The sequence below is a fragment of the Ahaetulla prasina genome, chromosome 6, assembly GCF_028640845.1.
Source record: "Ahaetulla prasina isolate Xishuangbanna chromosome 6, ASM2864084v1, whole genome shotgun sequence".
NCBI classification, from domain to species: Eukaryota; Metazoa; Chordata; class Lepidosauria; order Squamata; family Colubridae; genus Ahaetulla; species Ahaetulla prasina.
The window spans coordinates 107,803,606-107,815,784 of record NC_080544.1 but is presented as its reverse complement, the minus strand read 5'-3'; the positions used below and the strand labels follow the sequence as shown (position 1 = coordinate 107,815,784).

The 12,179-nt window shown below is 46.4% G+C and overlaps 1 protein-coding gene across 1 annotated transcript in view; it reads left to right on the top strand.

The window, feature by feature from the left end:
* ABCF3 (ATP binding cassette subfamily F member 3) overlaps positions 1 to 12,179 on the top strand; it is a 48,708-nt gene that overhangs the window by 20,600 nt on the left and 15,929 nt on the right. Inside the window, exons 7-14 of the mRNA XM_058188447.1 lie at positions 1,246 to 1,512; positions 2,798 to 2,878; positions 4,594 to 4,653; positions 4,960 to 5,016; positions 7,375 to 7,397; positions 8,474 to 8,529; positions 8,678 to 8,878; positions 10,777 to 10,853. Coding sequence (XP_058044430.1) covers positions 1,246 to 1,512; positions 2,798 to 2,878; positions 4,594 to 4,653; positions 4,960 to 5,016; positions 7,375 to 7,397; positions 8,474 to 8,529; positions 8,678 to 8,878; positions 10,777 to 10,853 — 822 coding nt within the window. The remainder of the gene's footprint in view (positions 1 to 1,245; positions 1,513 to 2,797; positions 2,879 to 4,593; positions 4,654 to 4,959; positions 5,017 to 7,374; positions 7,398 to 8,473; positions 8,530 to 8,677; positions 8,879 to 10,776; positions 10,854 to 12,179) is intronic.

Below are 12,179 nucleotides of genomic sequence, written 5' to 3'. Positions count from 1 at the left end.
TCACGTAATCAAAATTCAGGTACTTGGCAACTGACTCATATTTCTGACGGTTGCAGTTTTCTGGAGTCATGGAATCTCCTTTGGCTACCTTCTGAAAAGCCATCTCAGTGGAGAAGCCAGATTCATTTAACAACCGTGTTGCTAATTTAGTGATTCTCTTTAACAGCTGTGGTAAGAGAGGTCATAAAACGGGGCAAAACTCATTGAACAGCTGCCTCTCTTAGCAACAGAAATGAGCTCAATTGTGATCCTAAGCCAAGGACTACCTGTAGCAGGGGAGACTTGCAAGATTCTTTGAATGTAGCCCAACAATAAAGTACAATTGGCTCATTTGTTAGTTAATTTATTTTATTGTCATTGCACCTCGTACAACGAAATTAAAGGCCATCTTCGGTGTGCATTAGAACTATGAAAATAAAAACACAAACACACATCCTTCACATTCTACACAATTGAAATTCCGATATAGCATTAATATTGCACTATACCGTAGAATTCAATACAGTTACTGCCCTGGTATAGAAGCTGTTTTTCAGCCTATTTGTCCTTGTCTTTATTGTCCTGTACTGTCTGCCAGATGGTAATAGTTCAAAAAAAAAAGGGTGCCCAGGATGAGATGGATCTTTAAGAACATTTTGAACTTTCTGATGGCAGCAGGAGCTATAAAGCTCTTCCAAAGAGGGGAGAGAGCAACCAATGATCCTCCGGGCAACAACGTTAACCCTTTGGAGTGCTGCCCTATCTGCCACTGTGCAATTGGCAAACCAGACACAGATGCAGTAAGTTAAGATACTCTCTATGGTGCAGCAGTAGAAGGTCACCAGCAGTTTTTCATTCAGTTGTTGTTTTTTTCCCTGAGAAGTCTCAGGTAGTATAATCTCTGCTGGGCCCTTTTGACCAGGGCTGTAATGTGAGCGCCTCAGGTCAGGTCCTCTTTTATGATAACACCCAGAAATTTAAAACTGGCCACTTGTTCCACTCGGTCTCCATTGATAAGCAAGGCCTGGATATCTGATCTATTCCTTCTAGTTTCTATTCATCTAGTTTCTTACCTGGTTTACCTGCAAGGGCTGACATAAGGTGACTTTCTCGACCTTCCTGCAGTTGCACCTCTGCCCATCAGGTACGGTGCAGTTGTCACCTCACCTGGCACAAATGAGGTTTCTAAACCTCTCTCTCAAAAAATGTCCCCCTTATTTTATAAAAGCCCCAGGGGACATTTGTCCTTTATGCTCTTCTTCTCAGGGTCCTCCTCACGGGAGCAGACCTGAACCTGGCTTATGGCCGGCGATACGGCTTGGTAGGTCGGAATGGATTGGGCAAGACCACGCTGTTGAAGATGATCGCCAGCCGTAACCTGCGCATCCCCTCGCACATCAGCATCCTTCACGTGGAGCAAGAAGTGGCCGGGGACGAGACGCCGGCCCTGCAGAGTGTGCTGGAATGTGACACGGTTCGTGAGGGGCTGCTCAAGGAAGAAAAAGAGCTGACTGGCCGGGTTAATTCCGGAAGGTAACTTTGTTCCCAAGGAACGCTGTCTAATTCAGGAGCCGTGGTGGCTCAGTGGTTAGAGTGCAGTACTGCAGGCTAACTCACTGCTCACTGCCAGGAGTTCGATTCAGAATGGCTCAAAGTTGATTCAGCCTTCCATCCTTCTGAGGTCGGTAAAATGAGGACCCAGATGGTTGGGGGCAAATACGCTGACTCCAGGGGTGGGCTTCAAAAATTTTAGCAAGGGGTTCTCTGTCCGGTTGCTGGGGTGGGCGTGGCCATGATGGGCGTGGCCTAGTCAGCCTCCTTCATCATGGTAAAGGGGGCATTTTTGCCTCCCTGGGCTCCGGAGCCTCCAGGAGGGTGAAAACGGCCTCCCCAAGCTCTGGAGGGTCTTCCCGAACTTCCAGTGGATCCGTTTTTCGCCCTCCCTGAGCCTCCGCGCACACCCTGCACTTACCTGCATCCAAAACGGGCCGCGTGGGGACCCCTGGGAGGAGAGGGGTGGGCGGGGCCAGTCAGGAGTGGGATTTGGGGGTTCTCCGAACTGCACAGAATCTTAGCTAGAGGTTCTCCCGAACCCCCAGCAGCCCCAGCCTTGGATGACTCTGTAAAACAGCTTAGAGAGGGCTTGTCGTGTCCCACTCCTCCTCTGACGGCCAGGTCGGGGAAGTCTGTATCAAGCGTGGCCACAGAGCCTCTGCAGCTTTGCCAAAGTTCTGTCAGAGTTCTCAGGGCAGGCAGGAGTCCAAGTTGTGACTTCAGCAATCCAAATTAGACTTTGCCTGACTCAAGGAATGCCAGAAAGCAGATCCTTTATATAGGCCAGGGGGTGTGGCTCCATGACTCAGCACTTATCCAGGCCTGCCCCTCCCTTCCTTTTGCTGACGTCGCCTCTCCATTCTCCGGAAGCGTGGATCTGTCCACCCTCCAGCTGCCGGCAATTCCAACTCGTGACTGGCTTCAGGCTCCTCATGTTCACATGCTGTGGGGGAGGGGTTTATTTGCTCGGTCTGTCCGGGCATGGTGCCAGGACTGGGGGCTGGAGGCATGCCAGGCCGTTGTCTGCACTATCAGTCCCTGGCTGAGATAACAGGAGATGAGAGGGGCCCGGCTGCGGAGAGGGGGGCGAGCAAGGCACAATAGGGCTGTAAAACACTATATAAGTCTGAGAGTTCTATTGCTATTAATTCTGGAAGGTAACCTCCTTTCCAAGGTACACGATCTAATTCAGGTGCAGAACAGAGCTAGTTTGGCCATCTACAAACCACCATGCTGCTTTTCTGTCGTCTTTTTTTTTTTCCAGGGGAGTAGGCACCGAAGGTGCTCGACTGTCCGAAATCTACGCCGGTCTAGAAGAGATTGAGGCAGACAAGGCCCCAGCACGGTACGTTGAAAGTCTGACTAGGTGGCTCAGTGGCTAAGACATTGAACTTGTCGATCAGAAAGGTTCAGTAGTTCGGCGGTTCGAATCCCTAGTACAGGTCTCCTGCGTGAGCAGGGGGTTGGACTAGATGACCTCCAAGGTCCCTTCCAACTCTGTTACTGTCTCTGTAAGAGCAGAATCAGCTCTGATTTTACATGCTTGGGAGTCGGTGAGTTCTGGTAAAATAGCTGAAAAGCCAGGTCTAAAATAGCAAATCCTGATGCATACGAGTGTGGAGATAACATGTGGCTGGGAAAAGGCAATTTCTCCATCAGCCAAGAGTAGTAAATTTCCACCGAGAACTCAAAATTTCCTAAATTCCAAATGGAAATTGGCTGCTTCTTCAGTTCTCCAAAAGAAAGAGTGCAGGTAATCCTTGACTTACAACCACAGTTGAAGCCAGAATTTCTGTTGCTAAGCGGGACGGTTGGGAAGCGAGTTGCGCCCCATTTTATGACCTTTTTGGCACAAACAAATCACTGCCGTTGTTAAGTGAATATCCACAGTTGTTAAGTGAATGTTGCTTCTCCCCCGCCCACCCCCATAGATTTTGCTTGTCAGATGCCGGCTGGGGAGGCTACAAATGGTGATCACATAACCTCAAAACAGTTCAACCCTCATAAATACCTGTCAGTTACCTGAATTTTGATCACATGATGTGGCAATGCTGTAGTGGTCCATAAGTGAAAAACCGGTCATAAGTCACTTATTTCAGTGCCACTGTCACTCTGAAGGGTAACTAAACAAAAGGTTGTAAGTCAAAGATTAACTGTTTTCATCTTAAATCGAAAGAACAGGCTTTAGATCAGGGGTCTCCAACCTTGGCAACTTTAAGACTTGTGGATTTCCAACTCCCAGAGTCCCTCAGCCAGCTGGCTGAGGAACTCTGGGAGTTGAAGTCCACAAGTCTTAAAGTTGCCAAGGTTGGAGACCCCTGCTTTAGATCTTCCTGAAATCTGATTTAAAGAACATACAAACCCATTAGTTTCCTTTAGCTTTTCCATCGATGGAAACCTCAGGAGCAGACGGCTTAAGGCAGGAGCGACAAGGCTGTCCGCTATTAGAGCTTTGAGGTGTCATGTTGAGCTGCTCTTCCTGCAGTTTGATAGATTTTCCAGTTATTTGAAGTGCTTCAATGAAGGAAGCATTTGTGGCTAGTTTAAAAAAAAAAGGTTAAAAAAAGTCCCTGCAGATTTTACTCTGCTAGTCACTGCCGACTTTACGGGGTGGTGCTCATCTCCGTTTCAAGACCATTGAGCCAGCGCTGCCCGAAGGCATTTCTGCGGTCATGTGGCCAGCATGATGTTGCAGAGCGTTGTTTTAACTTCCCACCGAAGTGGTACCTATTTATCCACTCGCATTTGCACGCTTTTGAACTGCTAGGTTAGCTGGAGCGAGGACGGGAGCTCACCCAGTCCCATGGCGCACGAGTTTTGAACCCGGGCTGCTGGCTTTCCAGCTGAGAAACCCAGCATCATGACCACTGAGCAGCCACCATGCCGCCCTTTGTGGCTAAATACTCCCATACTTCCAATCGATTCTTATTCCAAGTTCAGATATCGCCGCCTTTCGTTTCGAAGTCGTTTTTTTTTTTAGACCCATCCAGAGTCAACTTCTAGTCCAGATTCTGGAATCTAGAAATTACCTTTTCTTTTTCCTTTCCTTTCCTCCTGTAGAGCGTCTGTTATCCTGGCCGGGTTGGGTTTCAGCGCAAAGATGCAGCAACAGACAACCAAGTAAGTGGACTTTTAGCCAAGACTGAATTGTTCCCTTCTGTGATTTGAACGATGGGATCCTAGATTTTTTTTTCTTTTTGATCTTGCCTACTGCTAGGTGCTGGGACAGAGGGGCGCTTCCAGAGATAGGAAGCTTGGTAGCTGTCCCTTCACATTACAATTGTGATAGAGGGGGAAGTGAACTTGGCCATCTCTGACACCAACCCTTGAAAAAATGTAAGGCGACCTTCCGTATCTACAGGCAAACTGGGGTCCAGCTGGCCCAGGGAAACTGATCACTCTCTACTTTTTATTCCTTTTCCTCAGAGAGTTTTCTGGAGGTTGGAGAATGAGGCTGGCTTTGGCTCGTGCTCTTTTTGCCCGGTGAGTCTTCAAGGATCGCCATTCCACTCAAAAACCCTTTTTTTCCAGAAAATGAGTTGATGGTAACAGTGGTGGGTGTGAAAAGTCACTTGAAGTCTTAATCCTGATTAGCTGTGTTGAGGAAGGATGCCCGACTGCATGGGGTGCGGTGGGAGGAGAGATGAGATTACTGGTATTTGGACTACAGGTAATCCTTGGCCTTACAACCATTCAGATACAGATAAGCAGAGTTGGAAGGAACCTCATAGGTCATCTAGTCCAACCCCCCACTCAGGCAGGAGACCCTACGCCATTTCTGAGAAATGGCAGTCCAGTCTCTTCTTGAAAGCCTCCAGTGATGAAGCTCCCACAACTTCCGAAGGCAACTTCTGTTCCATTGGTTGATTGTTCTCAGTGTTGGAAAATTTCTCCTTATTTTTATTTTTGAAATCTCTCCTTGATCAGTTTCCATCCATTATTTCTTGTCCAGTCTTCAGGTGTCTTGGAAAACAGTTTGACCCCTTTCTGTCTGTGGCAGCCCCTCAAATATTGGAACACTGCTATCATGTCTCCCCGGTCCTTCTCTTCTCTTCACTAGACTAGCCAAGCCCAGTTCCGGCAACCGTTCTTCATGTGTTTTAGCCTCCAGTCCCCTAATCATCCTGGTTGCTCTTATCTGCACTTTTTCTAGAGTCTCAACATCTTTTTTATAGTGTGATGACCAAAACTGGATGCAGTACTCTAGGTGTGGTCTTACTAAGGTTTTATAGAGAGGTATTAATAGATCTTGATTGTGTCCCTCTGTTAATGCAACTTATGATTGCATTGGCTTTTTTGGCTGTCGCTGCATTTGTTTAGTGACTTGTTCTGTTTCCCTCCCCCCAATACTCCCAGAAAAGAGTCAGTCAGAGGCCTTCTTTTCTAATTTATTTACATAGATAAATGTCCTGGCCACGTCTACCCACGGGCCTGCCAAGTTTCTGGAGATAACGAGGAAATTATAGATAAGGCCAGAATTACTCACGAATATATTCTTCCCTCCATTGATACAGTTTGCCCGCGCAAATTCATTGCTTTGTCCAAGACAAAAAACCAGGAAGTCCCGCCTCCTATTTATAGTCTCTGCAGATGTCACTGCATGACCATCATTCCTTGGCTTTATCCCAACGCTGCTTCTGCTGCGCACGCCGGTCACGTCTGCACAGCCTTGCATCACTCCAAAACTGTTCTTGGGGCGTTGCCAAATCAGAAGAAGGCTCCAGAGAATCAGGTCTTGCCGGCCCCTCCTCCTCCCTTTGAGTGGGTGCCAGGGAGGGAAAGGGTTCAAGAGAAGCAGGGCTTGCCAGGTCTTCTCCCTCACTTTCTGAATCATCCGAGTCCAGGAGTCCGGGTCCAGGAACCTGGGTCACAACATGACTGTTCAAAGTTGCAAAGTTTTAAATACATGCCAAGTTGGCCAAGTGCCTGAATTTTGATCACAGGGTCATGGGGAATACCACAAAGGACATGAGTGTGAATAACGGTTCGTATCTCACTTCTTTCCGTGCCATTGTTAACTTCGAACGGTCACTAAACGAACGGATGTAAGGGGAGGACTAACCTGTATGTGTTTTGTGCACAAAAGATGCATACCTGTTTGGGGATGCTTACGGATGTTAAGTTTTCCAAGAATTTAAAGGACAAAAAGAAAAAGAATGCTTAAAATCATGGGAGTCCTAAAGGTTCTTTTTTTTCAAGAGGCAACTGGACTTTCTGGTTTTTCATTGAAGGCATTTTGCTTCTCATCCAAGAAGCTTTTTGGATAACTGGATGACTGAGAATTTCTATAGACATTTAAATCATGGCACTGGTTCTGCTGCAAAATTGAAAAAAAATTCCTTACCTTTGCAAATCACCCTCTTTTCATTGAATAACACCTTCAGCTTTTTAAAATGCCTGTGTAATGAATTTTCCCAATTTAAAAGTTGGGCAGGGTCCTTTTTTTTTTTTTCTTCTTCAAATTTTAGGTGTTCACCTACAGAATTTGGGGCGAAGTCACTTGATTGTGAGATTGATCAGCATTGTATAAATTTAATAATTAAATATTAGAGCAGTGAAACTTTTTGCCAAGTCTTGCACGATGGTATAAAAGTGCCGACTTGTATAAAAATTGCTGGTTTAAGCAACTTTTAAGAATTTCCCCATCAAAAATACCGGACTTGAAAAGATTAGTTATGATTGGCTTTCAGTGACAATGAAAATATTACGAGGGCATAGTTATTGCATAGAAAGCTTCGTGAGAAATCTACTATCAAAGCAATGCCAAAGTAGAATTTATGATTGCTGCACTAATAATACTTCCGTCTCCCTTTCCTCTTCTGTTGATTTTAATTTTCCCAGGCCTGACCTTCTTCTGCTTGATGGTAAGTGTTTTCTGGACCTAGGTAGACAGAAGGGAAGGGGTGGGGTCAGGGGTGGGCTTCAAAAACTTTAGCAAGGGGTTCTCTGCCCGGATGCTGGGTGGGTGTGGCCATGGTGGGCGTGGCCTAGTTGGCTTCCTGCACCACCATGGCGGGAGGGGTGTTTTTGCTCTCCCCGGGCTCCAGACACTCTCCTCGAGCCTCCGGAAAGGCGAAAAGGGCCTCCCCAGGCTCTGGAGGCCGTCTGGAGGCCAGAAATGGGCCCATTTCCAGCCTTCCTGAACTTCCAGTAGGCCCGTTTTTTCCCCCTCCTTGAGTCTCCGTGCGTGCCCTGCACTTACCTGCATCCAAAACTGGGCCGTGTGGGGACTCTGGGGAGGGGAGGGGTGGGAGGGGCCATGCAGGAGTGGGATTTGGGGGTTCTCCGAACTGCACAGAATCTTAGCTAGAGGTTCTCGCGAACCCCCGCTCCTTCAACTATTTTGCAAATGTTACAAAGGAGCTGGCTATCTCTTAAATTAACTCATTTTCTTCGTTTGGTTTTAATCATGTTGTTGGGTGTATTAGAACCGTGGAGGCGTTGTTCCTTCGAGCTGTTTAATTCCAAACGTGACCATTGCATCACCAACACTTACCATTCGTTTAATGGCCGTTTAAAGTTACAGAGGCACTGAAAAAGTGACTTACGACCCTTTTTCATACTTACGGCCATTCCGCCTCCCCACGGTCACGCAATCAAAATTCAGACCCTTGGCACTGACTCCTGTTTACGACAGTTGCAGTGTCCCAGGGTCACGTGATCCCCCTTTTGCAGCCTTCTAACAAGGAAAGTCAGTGGGGAAGCCGGCTTCGCTTCGCAGTCGTGATATTAACTGAACAACCGCAGGGCTTCACTTGGCCAACTTCTGGCAAGAAAAGGTTGTAAAATGGGGCAAAACTCACTTAGCAACGGTCTTGCTTAGCAATCAAAATGTTGGGCTCAATTGCGGTCGTAAATTGAGGACCACCTGTATGACTTTCCTTGTGAATTTTGTCCAAAAGGGCTTTGTGTTAACAGCCTTCTTTCAATTCACTTCCAGAGCCCACCAATATGTTGGACGTGAAGGCGATCATCTGGCTGGAAAACTATTTGCAGGTCAGTCTAAAATTTGGAAAACCATCCGCAATTGAGAGAGGGGGGGGGCAAGGGATAGTTTAAGGAGCTTGGGACCTTCAGATCTGGCTGAGACCTCAATCTTCCCCCCCCCTTTCCCCCCTCCCCTCTCCATTGTGGGCCCTTCTAGACTTGGCAGTCCACCATCCTTGTAGTGTCTCACGACCGGAACTTCTTAAATGCCGTGGCCACCGATGTCATCCACCTGCACTCGCAGCGGCTTGACAGCTACCGGGGGGACTTCGAGAACTTTGTCAAGATCAAAGAGGAACGGCTCAAAAACCAGCAGCGTGAATATGAGGCGCAGCAGCAATACCGGGAGCATATCCAGGTCAGAGTGCGGAATGGTTAGCGATGCAGCTGACGCTGATCCGACCGTGCCATATGAAATACGATTTGTTGTTGTTGTTGTTTACATTTATATCCCGCCCTTCTCCGAAGACTCAGGGCGGCTTACAGTGTATAAGGCAATAGTCTCATTCTATTTGTATATTTTTTACAAAGTCAACTTATTGCCCCCCCAACAATCTGGGTCCTCATTTTACCTACCTTATAAAGGATGGAAGGCTGAGTCAACCTTGAGCCGGGCTTGAACCTGCAGCATTGAATATATATGATGCGATATATTGTACATGAGAGAGGGATGTGGTGGCTCAGGGGCTAAGACGTGGAGCTTGTCGATTGAAAGGTCGGCAGTTCAGCGGTTCGAATCCCTAATGCCGCATAACGGGGTGAGCTTCCATGACTTGTCTCAGCTTCTGCCAACCTAGCAGTTCAAAAGCACATAAAAAATGCAAGTAGAAAAATAGGGACCATCTTGGTGGGAAGGTAACAGCGTTCTGTGCACCTTTGGCGTTGAGTCATGCCGGCCACATGATCACAGAGACGTCTTCGGACAAGCGCAGGCTCTTCAGCTTTGAAACTGAGATGAGCACCGCCCCCTAGAGTCGGGAACGACTAGCACATATGTGCAAGGGGAACCTTTATCTTTACCTATGATATGTGATATAAGATAAGCAAAGAGCAGATCCTTAAAATAAGGCTTTTTATCCTGGGCACCACACAAAAGAAGGACTGCCACTTTTCAAATGCTTTCCTCAGTGTAGTCTACGTAACCACGAAAGCCAGCTTAATTAATTAATTAAATTTATGTGCCGCTACCTTGTCCAGAGACTACTCTGGGCAGCTTACAAACACTGAAACTTTATTCCTTTGTATCCCGCCTTCATCATTTTTACAAATAACTCTAGATGGGTGAACATACCCAACACACCTTCCTATTTTCCACACAACAACGAGAGAGAGAGTGAGTGACTGCCCCAAAGTCACTCAGCTGGCTTTCATGGCTAAGGCGAGACTTGAATTCACGGTCTCTTGCTTTCTAGCCTCGGTGCCTTAACCATCAGATCAAACTGGCTCTCTTATCCCCCAATTAAGTTCTAAGCCTTGATGGTGAACCTATGGCAGATGTGCCAGAGGTGGCACGGAGAGCCCTCTCTACGGGTACACACGCTATCGCCAGCTGGTCTTCGCAGGCCTGAGCAGCAGAAAATGGCCTGAAAACAGCCCAAAAACAGGCTGGTTTTGGGTCATTTTCAGGCCATTTTTCGGGCTGTTTTCAGGCTGTTTTTTTGGGCCGTTTTCAGGTTGTTTTTGGCCTGAAAAACGGCCAAAAACACCCCCAAAATTACCCGGCGCACATGTGTGTGCCAGAAACGCAAAGACCAGCTGGCCAGTCCCACGCATGCGTACCGCCCAGCTGGATTTTTGGGTTTCCGGCGCATGCACATGCATGCGCAGGCATTCCAGTTCGGGCACGGTGCTGAAAAGGTTCGCATCACTGTCCTAATGCTTTGGTTGGCTATCATGAGAGGCCCAGAATCTCTGACTCATTTCTTAACTGTGTTCCGTTCACTCCAGGGCAGGGCTCTCCAACCTTGGCAACTTTAAGACTTGTGGACTTCAACTCCCAGAGTTCCTCAGCCAGCTTTGCTGGCTGAGGGACTCTGGGAGTTGAAGTCCACAAGTCTTAAAGTTGCCAAGGTTGGAGACCCCTGCTCCAGGGTATTCAATTTTGAAACCCCCTCCTGCTCCAAACCTCTGTGGCACACTCACATAAATAAACGAGTTTGGATCACGGACTCAAATTTCATTTGCCAGACTGTTGTCCCTGCAAGCAGCTGGTGCATCCTTCTGTATACGTGAATCATCTCTGCTTTTCTCCCACAGGTCTTTATCGATCGGTTCCGCTATAATGCAAACAGGGCGTCGCAAGTTCAGAGCAAACTGAAACTCTTGGAGAAGCTGTGAGTATCCCAATGGAAACAAATGTCTGGGTGGATCGCCTAGGTCTATTTAAGGGTTGGTCATTGCAGGATCCACAGACTGAGGAGCCGATTTAGCACAATTTCTTAAATGGCGGTACACGGCCTGCTTCTGGCATACAGTACGAGTCTCAACATTTATAAACTAAAGTAATATTTTGCACTAATTAGTTCTCATTATTTGGATGTGCAGTATTTCTTGCTTAGGAGAAAATTGCTCCTTGACAGTCTTCAGCCCTCAGTTATCTCTCAATCATTAGAGCAGTAAACATTATCAACAGTATTAATGCAAAGGCTTATCTCTTTAAAGCAGGGCTCTCCAAACTTGGCAAGACTTGTGGACTTCAACTCCCAGAATTCTTCAGCCAGTCACGTGGGTTGGGGAATTCTGGGAGTTGGAGTCCACAAGTCTTTAAAGCTGCTGGGAAATTCTGCTTCATGCTGGCTGGGGAATTCTGGGACTTTTTTTTATTGGCCAAGTGTGATTGGACACACAAAGTATTTGTCTTTGATGCATATGCTCTCAGTGTACATAAAAGAAAAGATACGTTCATCATGAATCATAAGGTACAACACTTGATGATAGTCATAGGGTACAAATAAGCAATCAGGAAACAAACAATATCAATATAAATCGTAAGGATACAAGCAACAAAGTTACAGTTATATAGTCATAAGTGGAAGGAGATGGGTGATGGAAACAATGAAAAGACTTGAAGTCCTCAAATCTTTAAAGTTGCCAAGTTTGAAGACTCCCACTTTAAACCTTACTGTAATCAGGATGTTGGTAGAAATACGAAAGCATGAGCTGCTTGCTTCAGTTTGAGGAAATCCTGATTTTAAGTTCCACTGCCCACTGTCAAAGAATCCTGATTCAAAAAACTAGAAATAGCTAATTGGCTATTTTAGCTCAATAATTTCTCTTTCTCTCCCCTCCTCTTGTCCCCACAAATAGCGTTGTTTGAATTTTTTTCTAATTCTAGTCTGCCGTAAAAGGTGAAATAAAGAACAGTTCAGATGATAGCGTTAAAGTGATTTTCATACTGAACCAAGGGAAATTGGTAAACTCTTTTTTTCTGTCTTTGAAATCTTTTACGCTTATGAGGCAGAATTAGGGGGGTGGGAAATAACTTGGAAAGGAAAATAAACTCTCTTTTTAAAGAAAACCAATATCTAGTGAATCTAGTTATAGTAGTTCTTAAGTGCTCAGTCCTGAGAATTTATGTGCTTCCAAGTGGCTGCTTTGTGATTGGATTTTTGATACCCATCTCTTACTGCAACAAGACTGATTGGTGTCTTTCTTTCTCT